The sequence below is a fragment of the Nymphaea colorata genome, chromosome 12 (assembly GCF_008831285.2).
Source record: "Nymphaea colorata isolate Beijing-Zhang1983 chromosome 12, ASM883128v2, whole genome shotgun sequence".
In the NCBI taxonomy this organism is placed as follows: Eukaryota; Viridiplantae; Streptophyta; class Magnoliopsida; order Nymphaeales; family Nymphaeaceae; genus Nymphaea; species Nymphaea colorata.
Genome location: NC_045149.1, coordinates 843325 through 863483, shown reverse-complemented (window position 1 = coordinate 863483; position 20159 = coordinate 843325). Strand labels below are relative to the sequence as shown.

The following is a 20159-nucleotide window of genomic DNA, read 5'->3' as shown; positions in this document are numbered from 1 at the left end:
GTGATTTTTGGCAGATAGAAATTAGCTTTTTGAGGCACATTATATCTGCCCAATGTGTTGCCATAGATCTAGCTAAGGTGGAAGTGGTTCAGCAACCGAAGGCTCCTACCAATACTACAAAACTGATCTTTTCTGCGTCCAGCTAGATATTCTAGAAGATTCATCAAGGGGTTTTCATAGATAGAATTCCCAATTGCTATGTTATTGAGGAAAGAAACAAAATTTAATTGGTATGAGGTTTGTGAGCGAAGCTTTCAAATTCTTAAGCAGAAATTGACCACAGCCTAGGTTCTAGCTTTGCCATCAATAAAAGAGGATTGACCATTTACATTATGCTTCTAATTACTACTTTGGTGGAGTGTGAGTGCATAATGGCCAAGCTATTGTCTATGTATCATGGCAGTTGTGACCACATGAGTGCAATTGTCCCACACATGATTTGGAGCTTGACATTATAGTTCATGTCCTCAAGATGTGGCATCAATATTTATATGGCATAGAGTTTGAAGTGTTCACCGATCACTAGTCGCTCACCTATTTATTCTCTCACAAAGATTTAAGTCTTTGACAGCGACACTGGATAGAGCATTTGATGGATTCAATTTCAAATTGGCTTACCATCCATGCAAAGCCAACGTTGTGGTGGATGCCATGGAAGACTTGGCTTCATGGCACCTTCCCAGTGTGCCCTAATAAACTTTTCTTACATGCATTGATTTAGGATGATCTGATTGAAACCATTCCACGTAAGTAGAAGGATGATGCCTTCACCTTAAATGCTAACCACAATGTACATCCAACAAAATGTACCATGATGCATGACAAAAATTTTGGTGGCCAAGAATGAAAATAGACATCACCAATTATGTAGCAGGATGCCTTTGTTTGTCAACAAGTAAAGGTAGTACATTAGCGACCTTGAGGACTATTGCAGCCTATAGATATTCCTCAATGGCATTAGGAAAATATATCAATGGATTTTGTCATGGGACTACCTAGAATGCAATGACAACATGATGTGATGTAGGACATAGTAGATTAGTTGACCAAGGCAACATATTTTTTCCATATGCACGCATGACCAGTCCCTGAACTCTTTATCAGATCTCTGTATCAATGAGATTGTATAAATTCATGGTGTAGTGCACATTAGTAGATTAGACTGATATCCCAATTATCTCTAGCTCTGGAGGACACTTGAGCTCCCCTTGGAACTAATTTGCACATGAGTTCTGCCTTTCATCATTTATCAAATGGAGAGACAAAAAGGACCATTTAACTTAGAAGACATGCTTAGAGCATGTTCACTAGTGTGGAAAGGTGAATGGGATGATCATATAAAGTTGGTAGAGTTTGCATACAATAATAGATATCACTCAAATATTGACATTCAAGGAACTTTATGGTCGCCCTTGTTGATCACCTACTTTTAAGGAATTTAGACCATTTCCTCATCCTATAGAATTGTACATATCAAATCAAAATGATTTAGAAGCGGCTCATGGCGGCTCAGAGACATCGAAAAATATATGCTAATCTTAGACAAAGAGCATTAGCTTTTGAGTTGGTGAACATGCTTTTTTTGTGTCTCTCAATTAAGGGAATTTCTAGATTTGACAAGAAAGATAAAGTAGCCCAAGATTCATTGGCCTTTTTGAAATATTGGAGTGGATTGGAGAAACAACATTGCTGACAACCTTGACACCATAATATTCACATATGCACAATGTGTTCAATGTCTCAATGCTTCAGAAATACATGCCTGCCCTAGTCAAGTAATCAATCAAGAAGACCTCACGAGGAATGTCCAGTTTGCATCGTGAATAAACAAGAACGTGTGGTATGCAACAAGAAGATTTGTATCGTCAAAGTCGAGTGGCTACATCATGGAACCACTGGATATACTTGGGAACCCAAAGTGAATATGTAGAAGCTATACCAACAATTGGACCCTTAGAAAATTTCAACGACAAAAATTTTCTTAAGGGGGGTAGGAATGTAATGCCAGCTTTTTCCAGGTACACACATTTTGCTCCCAATATAATTTTTTGATGAACCTTGTATCTTGATGTAGGGTTATTCATTTTGTGTTGGGTTGAGACACTCTTCTATGGATTAGAACACCCTTGGGAATAACATTGTAACACTATTTGTTTTTGGGCAGGTCGGGTCGGATCGGGATCAAGACCCAGACCCAAACCCATCACGAAAGACGGTCCCAACCTCACCCTCTCCTCCCTCGTCTTTCCCTCTTCTCCCTTGTTTCTCCTCTTCGTCTCTCCCTTTGCTACGACCTTACCATAGAGACGAAGAAGGTAGAGGATGGAGCAGCGTCGACAGAGGTTCATGGTCGCGGCGGCAGCGCACAGGTGAGAAACGTAGGTCCTTCCCTGTCCTTACCACATAGAAGAAGAAGGCAGAGGATTGAGCAGCGGCGACAGAGGTTAATGGTGGCGGCGGCGGCGCACAGGTGAGAAACGCTGGTCCTTCCCTATCCTTACTTTCATCTTTTTCTCACTCGCCCTTCACCGCACCAATCCCTCTCCCTCCCGTACTGTTTCCCCCTTTCCGCCACTCTCATGCTCTCTCTCCCTCTCTGTTTGCCTCTCCCATCTGCCCGAACCCTCCCTGCTCGAGCCCTCTCCCTCAACCAGACACTCCCTACGCTCTTTCTTGCTCTCTTATGCCAAACCTGTCTCCCTCACCCTATCCCTTGTTTCCCCCTCACTCACTCGTTTTCAGCTTCCCACACTACTGCCGTGGGCCTCTTCTAATGATAGACCCCTCTCGTAAACTCCACTTTCGCTGATTTCAACTCTTTTGTGGCTGTTCGATGGATTGCAGTTTGGGGGCGTGTTCTCCCCATCTTAACAGTGACTAGAATGTGTTGGTGGTGGTGGCCTTGAAGGACTTTGGCTGCTTGAGGATCACTCTAACTCGTGAGGTGGCTGTCGGGAGGACTGCAGCAGCTAAGACTCTAAAATTGATGTGAGCAAAGCCTAATCGAGCCTAGATTGTTGAATATTATCTATTGGAGCATGCATAATTATTATTTGAGCATACTAGACTCATGATTTGGATTGCATTTTAGCGATGTTGCTATTTTGGGGGAAAGTTCATGATTAATTTGAGAAGAACATGAATCCACGTGTATATGTATTTCTTTAGCATCATATGTTGATTTTCGGAGCAATAGGGAAGCATGGTAGAGATTGTGATGTTGTGGAAAAGATTTAGAACCGTCTTAGTGAGCACGTGGTGCATGCTTTTGTGAACGTGTGTATCTTGGCGTTATTTGGGAAAAGAATACGTAAGTTAGATGTAACTATTGGGTTGACGCCTCTACTAAAGAAAGCGAATGAGAAGTGTGTTAGTGATAGGTTAATCGAAGCTTTGAGTTTAGATGTTTGGTCACAACCTCAATGTTTTGGGGTAGAGGCCTATTGGAGGGTTTTGTGAGTCGATACTACTCGCCGACACCCTTTTGAGGCAATGACATGCCTCAATTTTTATATTTTCAGATTTGTATAGATTGGATAATGATCCAAATAGATAACTTATCGTTTGACTATGTTTGCAGGTACACCGGGTACGTCAAGTAGACCTTGAGCAATGCGTTTTGTAGCTTGAGGTGTCTTGAAGTATTTTGTGGACGCGCGACAGGTATGACGGCATTCCAGGTAAATCCCTGCCTGGGGCCAACTTGAGAATGTGTGTTCCTAAGATCGTTGGATCTTAGGATTGTGATGTGATTGAATGATTGTTTTGTGAGTGAATGTATGTACGCATGCGAATGATTAATATGTGATAAGCTTTGTTTTGAAAAGCTATTAGAAGCTGGTTCTGAAAACTGTTACGCATTTGCATGTGCATGGTAGAATTGATAACTGCTTAGGACAGATGAGGTGGGGTATCGAGTCGAGTATCTCTTCGACCCAAATTGTGCATTAGAGAGCATCATAAAATGATAATTGCATAGGACAGCTACGAGCCAATCATGGATGGAGACTACTCTCCGTGGTTTGGCTAAGTTTTGAAAGATGTGACTGATGTGTGTGATTGTGAATGTTATGATTTGTTGCATATGCATTGCCGTGGGCAATAATGCAATTGAATGAATTGAAGGGTAGTTGTACCCATATTGTTATGATGGCTAGCTAAGAATGTTAATGATATGTGTAGCCCTCGTGGGGAGGCAATTGGAGGTGTGTGTGAAGTCGTGAAGTGGACCAACCTCATGAGCTAGCCAGTCAATTTGGAAATGATTCGTCATGTGACAAGTTTTGTTTTGGAAAGCTATTAGAAGCTTGTTTTAAAAATTGTTACTCATTTGCATGTGCATGGTAGAATTGAAAACTGCTTAAGACAAATGAGGTTGGGTATCGAGTCGAGCGTCTCCTCGACCTCAATTGTGCATTAGAGAGAATCATAGAATAATAATTGTATAGGATGGCTACGAGCAATCACGGATCGAGACTACTCTCCGAGATTTGGCTAGGTTTTAAAAGATATTATTGATGTGTTTGATAAGATGTGAATTTTTATGAATGTGAATGTGGTGATTTGTTGCATATGTATTGCCGTGGTAATGATGCAATTGAATGAGATTAGAGGGTAGATGTACCCATATTGTTATGACGGCTAGCTAAGACTATTAATGTTATGTGTGGCCCTTGTGTGGAGGCAATTGGAGGTATAGATGCACTCGTAAAGTGAACCAACCTCGTGAGTTAGCCAGTCTTTTTGTTAATGTGCAATTATAATGATAATAATAAAAGAATAAGAGATGAGAGGCCAGTAGGATGTGGCTATGTGTTTGGGAGTTGTCCCGCCTTCACCACTGGTCTCGCCTGTTCGGAGCGCAGGCGGTGCAAGGCCCTAGGGTACTGTTGTGTAATGTGCTTGGAGCATTGGGCTTCCCCCTTCCCAAACTGGGTGTCGTAGGGAAGGCTGAGTATCTCTCCTTGAAATTCACACACCCATGGATGAATGCTCTACCGCTGCAGTGGGAATGGATCCATATTGTTATGGGCCACCATGAAGGTTGTCTCTCGGCTGTAGGCTACCCGCTGTGTGCACATGCCTGTGTTTGCACCCACATGAACTTTCAATTCACTAAAGTTAATGTAAATGAAAGAATGTGAAAGAAGTGATATGAATGATGCGATATGCCTGAATTGCATGTGACTATTGAATGTGATATTGTGGCCTTTGTATGGCCTTTGCATGTTGTGGTATATGTGAGGGGCTTCTTGACAAGTTATGTGACTATGTGCACTACTACAACATGATAGTAAATTGTTTCATAGTTAAAGTAAATGAGAAGAATGTGATAGTAAATATGAATGAAGTGTATATGAATGTAGTGAATATGCATGAAGTTAATGCGATTATGAATTATGTTGAGTTTAGTCATTAAGTGGCCTTTACATATTGTAGTGTGAATGAAGTGAATGAGAATGATAAGTTTATGCATGAGTTGCATGTGATTTGTGCATGTGCTATGGTGGCTTTACATGTCGTGGTACATGTGAGAGACTCTCATGGCAAGTCATAGAAAACTATGCCCCATCACAACATGATAGTGATTGTTTTCGAAATTATTATATCCCACATTTAAACCCTCACTATAGAGGGTTAGGGATTTTTCTGGCTTGTTGTCATACTGCGAAGGTTAAGCCTTCAATTGTTTTCTTTTTCAGGTTTGACGGACCCAGGGCAGCAAGTTGATCAGATGGCTTCACTCACATCCTACTGAAAAGGTTTTGGGTTTTTTGTAGTATCGGCACATCGTGTCTTGGTCTCTTTGATGTCTTGTTTTTGTTAGGCATCAAAATTGTGGTTTGAGACATTTTTGTCATATGTACTGACATGATTTTTGTATGAATGAAATTGATTATATAATGGGAAGTTGCCCCGTTGTTCGAAATTGCACGGCTCATTTCCTTTTCAATTGTTGTGTCGTCGCACCTCGATGCTTTATGTTTAAGAAAAAAAAACAAATTTTATTTGAGGGACAAAAGGTTGGGGTGTGACAAACACAACCAGATCTATCTGATATTTCAATCGGGATGCGAAACAGATGTTGCGAGCCCAGCAAAAGTTGCAGTCGTACCTATGGGACATGGGTGTCCAAAACCTAGGAAGACTTCAGAATTTGGTTAATGGGACCAGCGGCATAGTCATATTCTTAGTCAGGACCATGGGCAAATTAGTTAAAGGTTAATCTTGGATTAAGGTCCCTTAATCATGATTAAGCATGTTTACATATTAAGATCCTAATTACTCTTTAAGGACATATTAAGTCATTGAACTAGGATGGACTTCCATTAAGCATAATTAAGGTTAACTGGAGTTAACTAAATACAGTTAGGCCCATATAGGTGGTGTCACCTGCACCCAAGTGGGCTCTCTAGTACACCTCCGCAAGAATCAAATAATAACTATGAATAAAATAATAATATTTGTCATATAAACAAATAAAACCACCTCAAGGATGCGGCAACTTGAGAGTAGACAGGGGTGAGAGATAAAGAGAGAGAGAGAGAGAGAGAGAGAGAGAGTTTGATAGACTGGAGGGGCAACTACATGTCAAAAGGCCGCATGAACATAGGGGGAGAGCATATTAACAAGAAAGCTCACCATTTCAAGTTTAGTTCAATTCTGACTACTTTTTAGTAGTTAAAAGGTGATTTTTGGAATTGCATGCTACTAGAAATGATGTTTGTGAGTGGGCCATGTGCGGCAACCTCTGTGGTGCTTGTACGATATACCCCTATTTTCAATTTTACAAAGCATGTACAACTGAGATTTTGTCATATTATAGTCAAATTTGGAGAAAACGCTTGTGTGGGCGCTAGGGTGGGCAATACTACAAATTTAGTGCCTTGGGACACAAATGTACTGTGTGCAATGATAAATTACCAGAAAAATCAGCAAAATCATTACTTTTAGGATATTGTCTACCAAGATCTATTCCCACTAGGCCAGGCCAAGTGTGATATTGCCTGGCTAGTAGGATTTGGCCTGGCCACACCAGGACACATTAGCCAGGCCAAAGCCAAGCTGGCCGGCCAAGACCGTATTGCCAGGCCAAGGCAAGTTAGGGCTCGGCTGGGGTCAGGCCATGCATCCACACCTCGACTTTCCTTGTATGTATTAATTTCCTGGAGAAATTGGAACACCTATGTGCATGGATCTCTTCAATTCTCAAACTTGACATGTCAACCCTCTATCTGCATTCACAGTTGGGAGGGGACTGATTGTGCCACTAGGCTCTTGTTTGCCCCTATAGCTTGTAGTCTTAACAGTGGATCTACTGTCCATTGAGGGACCTTAAAATGACGAATGATAGTTCAGGCCATAGCTAGATCATAAATCATTTAATTCAGGGCATTAAATTCACAAGGATGTTAATAGCCCTAGCGTTTGCATGATTGCACCTTACAGAGACATTAGTTGACCCTTTATGAAGTCAGTTGTGCATTTGGTTGGAGGTGGGGCCTGGAGAGGGTCGCTTGTTATTGGCATAGTAGAAAGTGGGTCTGAGCTATTGATCTCTAGAAGCGGGCTTGGAATCAGCCCATGAGCAGAACTTGGTGATGGACTGGTGATTGTCTATACATAGTGTGCCCAAGTTGTGACTTGAAAATGTCATGTGATCAGCCATGATTTTGATGATCCAATGGCACGACATTTATGCTATTGTGGACCATATGAGCGGTCATTAGACGTGCGAGTATGGTTGGGCACTTTCATGAGATGTATTGCTGTCTCGAATTATTTTATAATGTGTTTCCATCAACTACGTATCATGAGCATGCATTAATTGGACCTTAACATAAGTGGGCATAGGCAACGGCATGTGGTCGAAGATCCAAGACGTTATGTATATCGGTTGTAGTAAGTGGAGCCCACCATAAAAAGGGTTCAATTGCATGGTGTAAGGACCCAGATATTTATGGTTGGCATATAGTGAAAGTGCTCCTCTCTAGGCCTTTAATGAGGAGCTAGTTCTTGCCTGTTCAACAGTTGTGGAGTGTGAAACTTTCCACTATAGAGTAGACTGAGTTCATCATTACTTGTGAGTTGAGGTTACGGCTATGGATACCTTTGCCTAGTTTCAATCCCAGTGAGTCAGTTGGATGTTGTAGACCATAATCTGCACAACAGTCAGACCGAATTATCCAAGGAGCTCGGTGGCATCCTTCCTTGCTTAGAAATTTATATGATAATAGTTTGGGCATTACAGTACTCACTCCTTGACACTGGTCTATTTTCTCTGTTTAAGGTATTGTTGTTGCACTTCCTTGCTCTTAGTTTAGACCGTGTCCTTGGGAATCTCCCTTTTCATAATGATGACTGATTGGAGGATTTGGACCATACTCAGGGTTTTGCCCTTACTCCTTTGGTTTTGATGTTTTCCATGTATTCATCAAGCAGCTTATGCAGATCCATGATCAAGGTTCGGTTTGAGCACACTGGGGAATATCTTGGACGACACTAATGCCATTCTTTGATTGATGTCACTTAAGTTTTGGCTTAAGGGGCCCCCTTTTGTTGTTCATATGCCCCATTATGTGTGTTTTGCTATATGCTTTCAATAGATTCATACTCATTACTCCTTGCTTCATGCTTAGAGTACAACACATATTTGGGTAGGACAGATCAAGTATGTGCTAATTACGTGGCTACACTTTATTCACGTCTAATCACCGTTATTGCACCATTATATTTTGAATGGTTTGATTCTAGTTGGTGCCAATGGTACCCAGTGGCACCCACCATGCGATGTTCACCACATGCCACCTATCGCAATCTGCTACGGCCAGACTTATTGCCAAAAATAGTTTTGGCAATAGCTTTTAAGGTTATTGGCATTTGCCATGGATGATAACCACATGCTTGTTTTAGTGTAGGCTATATATTCTACGGTTATCCCAATGGGTAATGAAGAGAAACAAAAAACATTAAACTAAAGGAACTAGCCACACTCTGTTGGAAAAGAACCATTTTTTTTAAAGAAGATGCAAACAAAATGAAATAAGAAAATGGTTCCAATTAGAAAGATGAGTCTATAGAGAAGCGTCACATGAGAGCCATTCCAAAATATATCTACTTCATTGAAATTCAAAAACTCATCTGAATGAGTTCAACTACATTGAGGGTCCAAATATTTCCCACGTTTATGAGATAACTTAAAAAATCTTTGAGAGGGGACGAATTCTACCATACGATTTTTTGTTGAGAAAAAGGATAATGAGCATCAGTGTATTCACATTAAACCATGTGGTTTACATGTTCAGAGAGTATTGCCTCTTATTATTTTAGAAATATTTTTGGTAGGAGGACATTAAAATCCTCTTGTTCATATGCATGTCAGACTAGATAAATCTTACTTCTAATATAGAAAACTTTAATTGTTTAGTTGCAACTTTATTGGGCAACATAACCATGAAAATGGTTCTCAAATATATAAAAAAAAAAAAACTTCACAAGGAAAAAAAATGAACAAGCTTCCCGCACTTTTAACCTCACGGTTTTATCTTGAATTCAATTCAACTTTCTTGTAATTGCATTCAAGTATCTACCTGCAACTCGTCTTCTATTTGACCACCCCAAGTCTTTACTCTCTTAGATGAGACAGCAGCCTGAGACAAAGGAACAAAAAAAATGAACAGGGACTTCATGAATATTTAATGAAAATTTTCTCCAAAGCATGATTCAAGTTTTTATTTGTGCATGACATCATCTGATGCTTTGCGAAATAAACAACTATAGATTCCAAGGTTTTGAGATCATTCTTTATTCTTTTTGGGAGAGATTGGTTACCTCTTTCTTCCAATCTGTTCTCCATAGGATTACTATGAGGATGAGAGTTTGCAATATAGTTCCGGCAAGCAAGCCAGACCAAATTCCCTGTAAAATATTGATCAATAGATGCATAAGAGATCATAAAACAGAGAGAACCTGTTAGACATATTGTGTATTGCTTTCAACAATAAAAAGGTGACAAAAGGGCACAAACTAATAGAAAGAAGGAAAATAATAAAAAATTTGTAGGAAGCTGCAGCACAAATTGGAAAAGTTTCAAAAGTTCATGAATAGATTTCACATGATATGCTTCAATAAATAAATTCAATTCACCAACTTAAATATCTCACTTTGTTTTTTGACTGTTTTAGGTTGTATTATAGGTTCATGTTGTCATATCATCTTTTCACGACATTGGTAAATCCATCACATGTTTTCCATGTTTCTACAATACCCTAAGCATACAATTGTATAAAGAGCATCATACCAATATACAAGAAAGAATGGTTCAAACTTGTAACAGGATATACTTTGTCTAAGCACGTGAAAAGAATTAAACTTAAAAAGCTCACCTATATAAGTACAGTAGTAGATGCTAGCATATTTAGAATGCATTCTTCAAATACAAATTAAGCAAAATATGAGTAGGTAATAGAGAGATATTGATAAACAATGCAAAAATTCTCAAAGATGATTGAGGAGGCACAAAGACAAAGTAGAGATTTACCTGAACTCCCAAGTCCAATTTGTAACCTAAAATGATGCCAAGAGGAAGGCCAAATACATAGTAGCACCCAAGATTTATATAAGCCACTAATGCTTGCCAGCCTCCTCCAATAGCAATTCCTGCATTGCAATAACGGTAATTTAGACTCGTCAGTGAATCTATAGATCCCATTCTACTTGGTAGTAAGGTTGAGGGGGAGAAAATTGAATGGATAGTTATTGTGCATTAACCATACATAGGAAAATAGAAAAGGAGAGAGAGAGAGAGAGAGAATTCAATGGGTGGCATAGTGTCTTACCATAGTAAGTACGTCTCCCTCCCTCTCTCTTTCTCTCTCTCTCTCTCTGGACACTATGCCACCCATTGAGTTCTCTCTCTCTCTCTCTCTCTCTTTCTCTCTCTCTCTCTAGTTTGCTTCTACCGAGTACATGTGCAAAATACACATACACACAAAACATTCTTAGTATGTATTGTTTACCAACCATTTAAACTTTTTTTTCAGAAACATGACTGCAAAATGAATGTCAAGTGATGTAAAAAAAGAATAGTTTTGAATGTGATTTTACAACAAATTGTAAAACGCTTTATAACATTTGTCCATGTGCAGCATCAATCTATAAAAATGCTAACCTAAAAATTGTGTGAAGCAGAAGATGATCCAAATAGATATATAAATGTAAAATAGAGTGTGTCTTTTGTTAGCAAATGCTATACCACTTACGAGAAAATGACAAGCCATTGTTGGTACTCATAGGCATACACTTCTCATACTTGTTTGTTTGTGAGAACTACATGACTTAAGCATGGTTTTTACAATAAAATGTACATACATCATATTTAAAGGGTTAAAAGAAAATATATCATTTCTGAAAAAATAAAATGACACCTTGAACTTGTGAACCTACCATGCTTATCTCCCTTAAATTATTTGATAGAGTCCAGGATCAGCCCGAAACCTTGCATCCAATTTGGTTAAATTAAATTTTTAAGGTTGGATTAGAAAAGATTGATTTTTGTCTGTCAGGGTTTTCTAATGTTTCAAATGTCTCAATAGAAAACATTGAAAATCATAAGCTCGTTTTTTGTAACACAAACAACTAGTCCATTAATAGGGCTTTTGTCACGCATTCTATCTAATTCAATGGATAGGGTCAAAGATAAACCTGATTATGATGTCTTAAGTAAGTTGTAGGTATAACTAACTCTAAAAATATAAGTCCTATATCTAGTGGCTTATACGGTATCATACATATATCTAACTATTCAGGCAATCTAGCTTGTTTACACTTCAGCTATGATTTATATAGATCCTACAATCTAATTGATTTTATGTGTTTAAAAACATGAGTTTTAAAAGAGACATCAATTTTGGATGGGTAGCTCATACATTTTTCTTGGATAAGCAACTTTGAGAGAACATATATTTGTCGGCACATACAAAGGAAATGAGTTTCTTCTCATTTCTGTACTATTGCACATTCCTACTCAGTCTACCTTGTCATAGAGAAATACTCATTAGTCATAATATCACCATCCAAGGCTGGTGCATATGTGTATGGCTAAGCTCTTTTTCCTTTTGATTGTTCTCCTCTTGGGATTTAACAAAGAGAGAGAATAGAGAGTTGTCTTCCATGTACCACATAAAAGTACACACACATAACAAAAAAAGACAACCCTTTTTCTTTAACATAATAATGCATATTCCACAAAAAGTCACCCAATTTTAGTAAATTAACAGAAAAATGCTCAAGTTCCAAATTTTTCATTAAAATTGGCCAATATTTTATGTGATATATACCCTAAAGTTAGCCTTCAGAAATATGGAAGTGTTACCTGATATAACAGGTTGGACGCTATTGAGCACCATGGTTACTGCGAGAATATATGCAAGTTTAGTAACTACCCTTTGCACTTCCTTACTACTGGTGAAGAGCACAGCAAAATAGTCTCTAGCTATCAAAATCACAGCCATGAAGAAAAACCCAATCAGCAGTGACGAGATGATAGAAGTGACCACTGCAAACTTTGCAGTCCTAGGATGGCCGGATCCAAGCTCATTTGATATACGAACACTGAAAAAAAATACACTTATATCACAAAGAGGGAATCATTAAACATTTGTATCACAAAGAGCGAATTTAATTCACCACGTAGTTGAAAGAAACTGTTGGAAATAATTATCGGCTTCAACATTTCCAATGCTCACTTGATTAAAGCAAATTAATTAATGATGAAAGAACTTTTCCTTTTGGGAATGAAAATGTATTAATTCAATCATTTTTTTAATGCATGCCTAATTCTCTAATCTTGCCCAACATGAAAAAACATAAACAATAGATAAAATATATGAAGATTGCATCAATTTATAAACTTGACCATTATTTGATGTAGCTGACAAGCTGAAAAAACCTTGAATCTGGAAGTTGATGTTGCTTATATAATTAGTTAGGCCTATTTCCTTTTATTTTTATTAAAATCCATATTGAGATGTAATTCATGACTTCTTATTTACTATGGTACGTCTCTATAAAGCAAATTAAGAGGAATAAAAGAAAGAAAAAGGATCACATGCTAGTGAGTTACTTCTCACCTGATCGCTGCATTGACTCCAATAAAAATTATGAACTCCCATCCATTTATATTCATGCTGGAAGTTAAAAAGAACTGGTCAGTTAGTTTTAGATAATCAGGTAACCATATTTAGATAAAAATTCTAAGTGAACGAAAATTAAAAGTTACTGATAAACTTCACACACACATAAACCTTACTTTATTGCTATTAGAAGATAAAGAAGGGTTAAAAAACGAACAAATAAGCAAATTAATCAAAGCAAGCAAAATGTGAGATGGGGAGTATTGGACTTGATGACTAAAAGTACCATATGCTTAAAGCATCCACGGCGATGGCAGCATCGTTCAAATATCCTGTGAGAAGAACAAGTATCATCATGTACCAAACTTCTAGGCACAACATGACAGCCGAGGCTAGGGAGAGCCGGACAAACGCCCAAATGTCATTCAAGGCCATCAAGCTAAATCCAGTCCATCCATCTTTGCACCAGCCAAAGACATATACCAGCTGTGCGACCACAATGAACCAGGCGCTAATGTCCAGTGCTACGGCTGCTCCAGCCAAGTCCCAGCCAAAGACCCATATGAACAGCCAAACGAGAAACACTTGAAGGACCAGCGCTACAAGTCCAATCCATGCCAGAACCATAACCTAAGCAAAATAACTAAACCAATCAATAAAGGCCCTTAGCTCGTGTGGCGAAAACATATAATCAATAAAGGACCAACGTCGTCTGGTTGGTCCTTGCATGGGAACCTATGGCTTGGGCAGAATGAATGGCCTCATCATTGGGCCAATTACCTGGCAGTTTGATCAAGGGCAGAGCCAAGAATTTCTTACAATTATAGTTTTCAAATTTTTTTTACAGGGGCCAACTTAAATTTTTTGAAAACTATACAACCCCGCTTCCCCACCAACCCCACTTGGCTTCGAGCCTCTGCCCACTGCTTTCAGTTATGGCGGGATCTAAGGGTAGCAGCGTCCTTCTTTAGCAACTAAGAACCACAACTCAAGTAGACTGGTAGGCGTGAGATGCAAAGCAAGGATCTACGGGATAGGAGTGGTAGAGCCACGTTTAGGTAGGTGTGGTTATGGCGGGATGTAAGGGTAGCAGCGTCCTTCTTTAGCAACTAAGGACCACAACTCAAGTAGACTGGTAGGCGTGAGATGCAAAGCAAGGATCTACGGGATAGGAGTGGTAGAGCCACATTTAGGTAGGTGTGGGCAGCAAAATTGGATCTAGGAATTTTTCTTCGTTGGGGCAGAACTATAGTTTCAAAATTTTAACTATAAATATAATTTTTCAATTTTTTATATAGGTCCAAATAAAATTTTTAATAATTTATATGCACAGTTTTGAGTTTTTAAAATCTGAGAGCATGCCATGGCTCCTACCTGCCCCCTGCATCCATCCTTGGTGGGCGATTGTCTACACCACCAGTACCTAAAAGTTTATTTTCTTTATATTTGGCGCACACGGGCGTGCGCGCACACACACACATATATATATATAAGTAAAATATGTGTGTGTGTGCCACTCAATATATGAGAATTTCTTAATTAGTTCCACTCACAGCAAATTTTCTGGCTCTGCTATTGAAGTGGACCAAGGGTTCATGTCACATAGGAAAAATCCCTATTATTATAGTAAGAATTCTCTTAGTTTAAAAAATTCGACTTGTATGTAAAAAAAAACAATGCAACTTTATTTTTACTATTATTATTTTTTTGCTCTTATAATTTTGGTCATGAAGAACATATACATAAATTGGTTTTTCTTCTTTAATGCAAAATATATTACTGGGTGGACGAAAACTTAAGTGGTCAATACTCAGGTGGCCCTATGCGTCTCTCTCTCTCTCTCTCTCTCTCTCTCTCTCTCTCTCTCTCTCCTGTGCTCTCTCTCTTATCTATACACACGCGCACAATCTCTCTCTCTCTCTTTCTTTCTAATTCAATTAATTTGGTGCTCAATTAACTCTTGAGTTAATTTCATCCTCAAGGCCATTTTTCTTCAATTAAACACTTCCCTTCGGAATAAGGAAATGCATGAACCGAAGTCCTTCGATAATGGTATATAAAACCATTTTCAAATGTATGCCTAACTTGGGGAAGGGTGCTAGTAATATTTGCTCAAGAAATTGACAAGGCCATAAAAGATTATTTTGCAAGGTTCACGTTGAAATTTTGATTTAACTTATTATACATTTTGCATCAGCGTATCGTTGGGTTCATATTAGTAAGGTTAGGTTTCAAAAAAAAAAAAAAATCTTTAAATACCATATATAAAGGGTCTGGATTTGTCCCTGAATTATTGGTATTGGTATGGTTGCTACCAATTACTATGTACATATAACAATACATACCATCATTATAAAACTCACCTTAGACTGAGCCTGGAGGAACTTTTGGACCGGAAAGTTGATGGCATAGGAGAAGAGCTGTGGTATAATCAAAATGGTGAAGCTGCCAGCAAGTTGAGCTATATCTTCCTCTTGGCCAATGAGCTTCAAAATGGGTCCAGCAAACACATAGATGGGGCTCATGATTAGACAGCAAACGAGCAGAATGATCCACGAACGTTGCATGTAGACGCCCAGCATGTGCACCTGCCCAGCCCCATATGCCTGACCACATAGCGTTTCAAGAGCACTCCCCATCCCAAGCTATCCTCCCCGGAAAAAAAAAAAAAAAGTAAAGGAAAAAAATTCCTGTCAGCCTCCACAATTTTATTAAGATGATGAAGTTATAGATGTTTGATTACCTCTGACCTTAAATTCATGATCTAATATGGCAAGGTGCAGCATCAAAAGAAATATGTTAACGGTCACTACCGATCATCAAAGGAAGAATTTCGGGTGAAACATAACATTTGTGTTTGAATGAATTGTCATTACTCCTTTACACCTGCAAAAAGTTTCTCACAAGAAGGAAGGGAAAACGGTCTAATTTAATTCTATGTCCATGCATTCATAAATTTAAATTAGACCCTTATCTTTTGGACAAAATTGAAACGATACAAAGGAAATTAGCATTGCCTCTTGCGCAAAGATGACATGCACAAACCCTGTAAGGGTTCAGCACCCGCCGATTCTTGAACAATTTTCAAACAATATATTGGCCCTTCTCACAGTCGGTTTCGGAACGACGATTTAAAAGACAAAAATTCCCGTGATTGCATGGATATTAAAACTTAATCATTTAAAATCAAATATAGTACGAGAGGGAATCAAACGATCCCTTCGTGAATAATCCTGATGCCAATGATGTATAAATTCACTTTAATTTTCTGTATAAAGCTGTCAAGTCAGCTGACAATTGCAAATTGCATTCAATATGAATGCAATTTGCAAGTGTCAGCTGACATGACAGCTTTCAATCTATACGGGAAAGTTAAGGACTGATTTCATGGACAACTACCAGTCGGTCTGAAAGTCTCCTAGCTTAATAGTTGAGATATTGGAGTCGTATCTGAATTTAAGCAACCTAAAAGCCAAAAGGTGTGAGCATTCTGTTGTGCGACATATCTCACGCGACATATCTCACATTTAGTATATGTGGGATTTTTTCTCACCGCGCGAGACTGGTAGAAAAATTAATTACATTTAAAAATTTGGATGAAGATCGGTATTGTGTTTTGTACATCTAGATATGGATCCAGCGCTCCGACTGATTTGATTAAGACATGCCCAATCAGTTTAATATGGTACTAACATATTATGGAAAAATCATTAGATTTTACGACTTCACACTTACAGTCATTACAAATGTCTGTGACATCTACCATGTTGGGGTGTTGGGATTTGTATAAATGTGGTTCCCACTCACTGGACCTGACAAGAAATTAAAACTGGATTCAACTAATAGGCATATCCTTGAATTTTGTTTGTTAATATATGGATTTAATAGACATCCAACTGTACGACGTATTAACTCTGTGAGTACTCCTGCAAACATTAAGTGGCAAGTTTGAACTTAAATTATTTTACTAATGCTAGAGAACCATCCTCCCTAGTCAACCATCTCAATGATAAGGTTCTAATTATCTTTATTATTATTATTATTTTGTTTACAATAAACCGGAACCTAAGTTAAGGGACATCGTCGCTCTCCTACGTAACTTAAGTAATTGGGCACAGATATGTAAAACCAGCTGAAGGCTCCATCTCTTGCCCCAACGGTAATATATATATATATATATATATATATATATATAAAATTTGTAAAATGTTGTTTCCTTACATGATTTCTTCTTCATATAAATAGATAGAAGATTTATGGAGCAATTACTTAGAAGTACATTTTGTGCAACAGCCTTTTCTTTAGTTTGAGTTTGATTTTCACGACTATGAGATCCACGATTTTCAAATCCAATCCCTCCACCTTAATTAGATTTCAAATCCACACCTTTCACACATTAGCTGTAGAAGCTGAAATCTATATTTTGATACAAATGTGGATTTCAGCTATCATAGTTTTGAGATTCCCTCCGATATGAGATCCATGGAGAATCAAATGCAAACCATGTGTTTGTTAAGAGGACAACATTTTGTGAAAATCATTGTTTGTGACATTGACAAAAAGCAATATTTTCGGTTTCCAGAAGCTCAATTTCAAAATGGTTTTCTTAACTAGCTTTTAAAATCTAGTTTGTGTATTTGGGTTACACAAGCATGCCTTAGACATTGCATTGTTGAGGCAAGACAATATTTTATTTCTAAAATGTCTTCTTATTTTCTTATTGTTATCTATAGATGTCGAGTGGCCCACCCCATACAACTGACAGCCTAGCTTAACTCCAAAACACAACAAACCGTCCTTTCCCTCCAATCTGCCAAGATTTTACGTACATGTAAAGATAACTCAATAAATTTATAACTAAGTGCTTTTTTTAATTTATTTATTTATATCTCTTAAGAGAGCAGTGCTTGCTTAATGCTTTAAGAAAGCATATTTAACCGTCCTAAGTAAAATGGCATAACAAAGAACCAGCTTCCATGTTTTAACATGGATTCAATGTTTTACTGGGGGTAAATTTTTATATTTTTAAATAAAGTTAGATACTTGGATCTGGCAGCTTGTCGTTTGCAAGCAAAGGCCATGCATATTAGAGCCCCAGCCTCCTCCTCCTCCTCCACTTAAAATATATATTACCTGGCAGTGTTGTCATCGTGAAATATTAGATGTCTCCATACATGAAGAAAGAGAACACCATATATATGCTAATATACAGAAATGATTAAAGCGTATCAAAAAAATAAAATAATATATTTTATGCGTGTGTGTGTGCGCAGTTGGCCTGCTAGGTCATCGGCGTGCCATGTAAAAAGGGTATGAATACCTACACTAGGCACTGCTACCTTCCGCCTTGAAGACACTGCAGGTGGCAGGTCACAATTAAGCCTTTCGATATTTATAGATTTTAAATATCTGCAGGTCAACTTCCAACCACAACTAACTGTTAAGTAATGGACAACCATAAATAAATGCCTGCCTTATATTCAACGATATCAAGCAAGTGACGATGTTCATAAATCTTTCCAATCCAAACAGACAAGGGTGGAAAGCACAATTTTCAGGTTCTTTAATCTGATCTAATAGAACAGGATCCTTAAAAAAATATGGTGATTTGTCAAAAATCCAGATTTTGTAGAAAATGAACCTTTTTACTATTTTTGAAAATTAGTTTATGCGTTTGGATGACAAGATAAAAAAAACCTAGTGGAAGAAAAGGTCCTGTAAAAACTTTAGGTCTGTCAAAACTGGGGTTTCGACAAATTCGGTTTTAACGTCACCTAAAACACGCGTGACACTAGCTTTTCACCTTGATTCAGGCTTAGGCCCCTAACACTTCTTTCTATCATTTGTTTGCAAAAATTAACTACGCCTGTTTTAGAAAAATATAATACACTGCTGTAAAACTGAAATTATAGCGAAATAGATGGACCTCGTAGAAAATAACTTCGGCCTACGTATGGACGCCAACCTCGCCTGACGGAATTATATTCAAGCCCGACTCCTTTATACGCTCTACCGGCTGTAACTAAGCCATTAATAACTTAGGCCAGTGCAGCGCCGTAGGAAATTCAACGCAGGAAAATGAAACCAAACAAATTAATTGATGTTAGAGTCGTGAACTTAATTTACCAGGAAACCGAAGGCGAAGTTGCCGATCACAGAGAGGCCGATCGAGATGGCAGCGAGCTGCAGTTCGCCGACCTGGCCGACTAAGATCTGGGTTGAGGCGTTGATGCCATAGATGCAGAGCAGTTGGAAGACGATGGGGATGCCGATTGACCAGAGGCGTCCCGATTCCTTGAGGAATAGGCGCCAAGCCATGCTTGCGTTCTCCACCTCCGGATTGTCGCCGGAGACTTCCCGACTGGCACCGTTGAGCAGCAGGGGAGATGCTTCTTCCATCTTTAAGATATGAAGCAATAAGCCAACGCGGCAAACACCACCACCACCAAACGGCCGTAGAGAGAGAAAGGTACCCCCTATGCATGCGATTGTGCTCTTTATAAGTGATCACACTAAATGCGCGCCGTTCATCCCAACCGACTTCAAGATGGACGGCGAATTAAGGACCCATGCTCTAATAGTATTTGTAGTGGAGTTTGGGGGTATTTTTGAAACTGTCACACCAAAAGAAAAAAGGTGCTATTTTTGAAACTGTTGAAAAAGAAATGTTCTTTTAAGTATTTTCGTTTCTTTGATTTCCAGCTTCGTTATCAATCTGGGGCATTTTTTATCATTTATCATTCTTAGTGCACAAAATTTTCATCTACCAATATAACCAAGTTTGTTTGCAGTGAGCTGAGTTCAGCAAGCAAAGTAAAACAAAAGCTCATGATAAGTTGAAAAGAAAAAACAGAAACCAAAAGAAAAACAAAAGTACAAACTTTTTTGTGAAGGAAGGGTAGGAAAAAGTAGAGGCGCACGGCTCACATTTGGGTAGGTATGTCAACGGATTTCAGTAGGATTGGGATGCCGATCAAATTGATTTAAGTAAATTGGATATGAAAGAAAATTTGATATCCGAATAAA

General features: G+C 38.4%; 1 protein-coding gene across 3 annotated transcripts; it reads right to left on the bottom strand.

Moving 5' to 3' along the window:
- Positions 1-9384: 9384 nt before the first annotated feature.
- On the bottom strand, positions 9385-19596 carry LOC116265913 (protein DETOXIFICATION 35). Of its 3 annotated transcripts, XM_031646908.2 has the most exons (9): positions 19260-19596; positions 18177-18266; positions 15497-15778; positions 13420-13763; positions 13131-13187; positions 12374-12612; positions 10541-10659; positions 9832-9918; positions 9385-9650 (listed from the first exon to the last, which is right to left on the bottom strand). In XM_031646908.2, the coding sequence occupies exons 1-9, from the start codon at positions 19530-19532 to the stop codon at positions 9579-9581; spliced, it is 1563 nt and encodes a 520-aa protein (XP_031502768.1). In that variant the 5' UTR covers positions 19533-19596; the 3' UTR covers positions 9385-9578. The 3 variants fall into 3 exon arrangements, with proteins under 3 accessions (XP_031502768.1, XP_031502769.1, XP_031502771.1); XM_031646909.2 differs by lacking the exon at positions 18177-18266; XM_031646911.2 differs by lacking the exons at positions 18177-18266; positions 19260-19596 and adding an exon at positions 15884-16400.
- Positions 19597-20159: the final 563 nt, after the last annotated feature.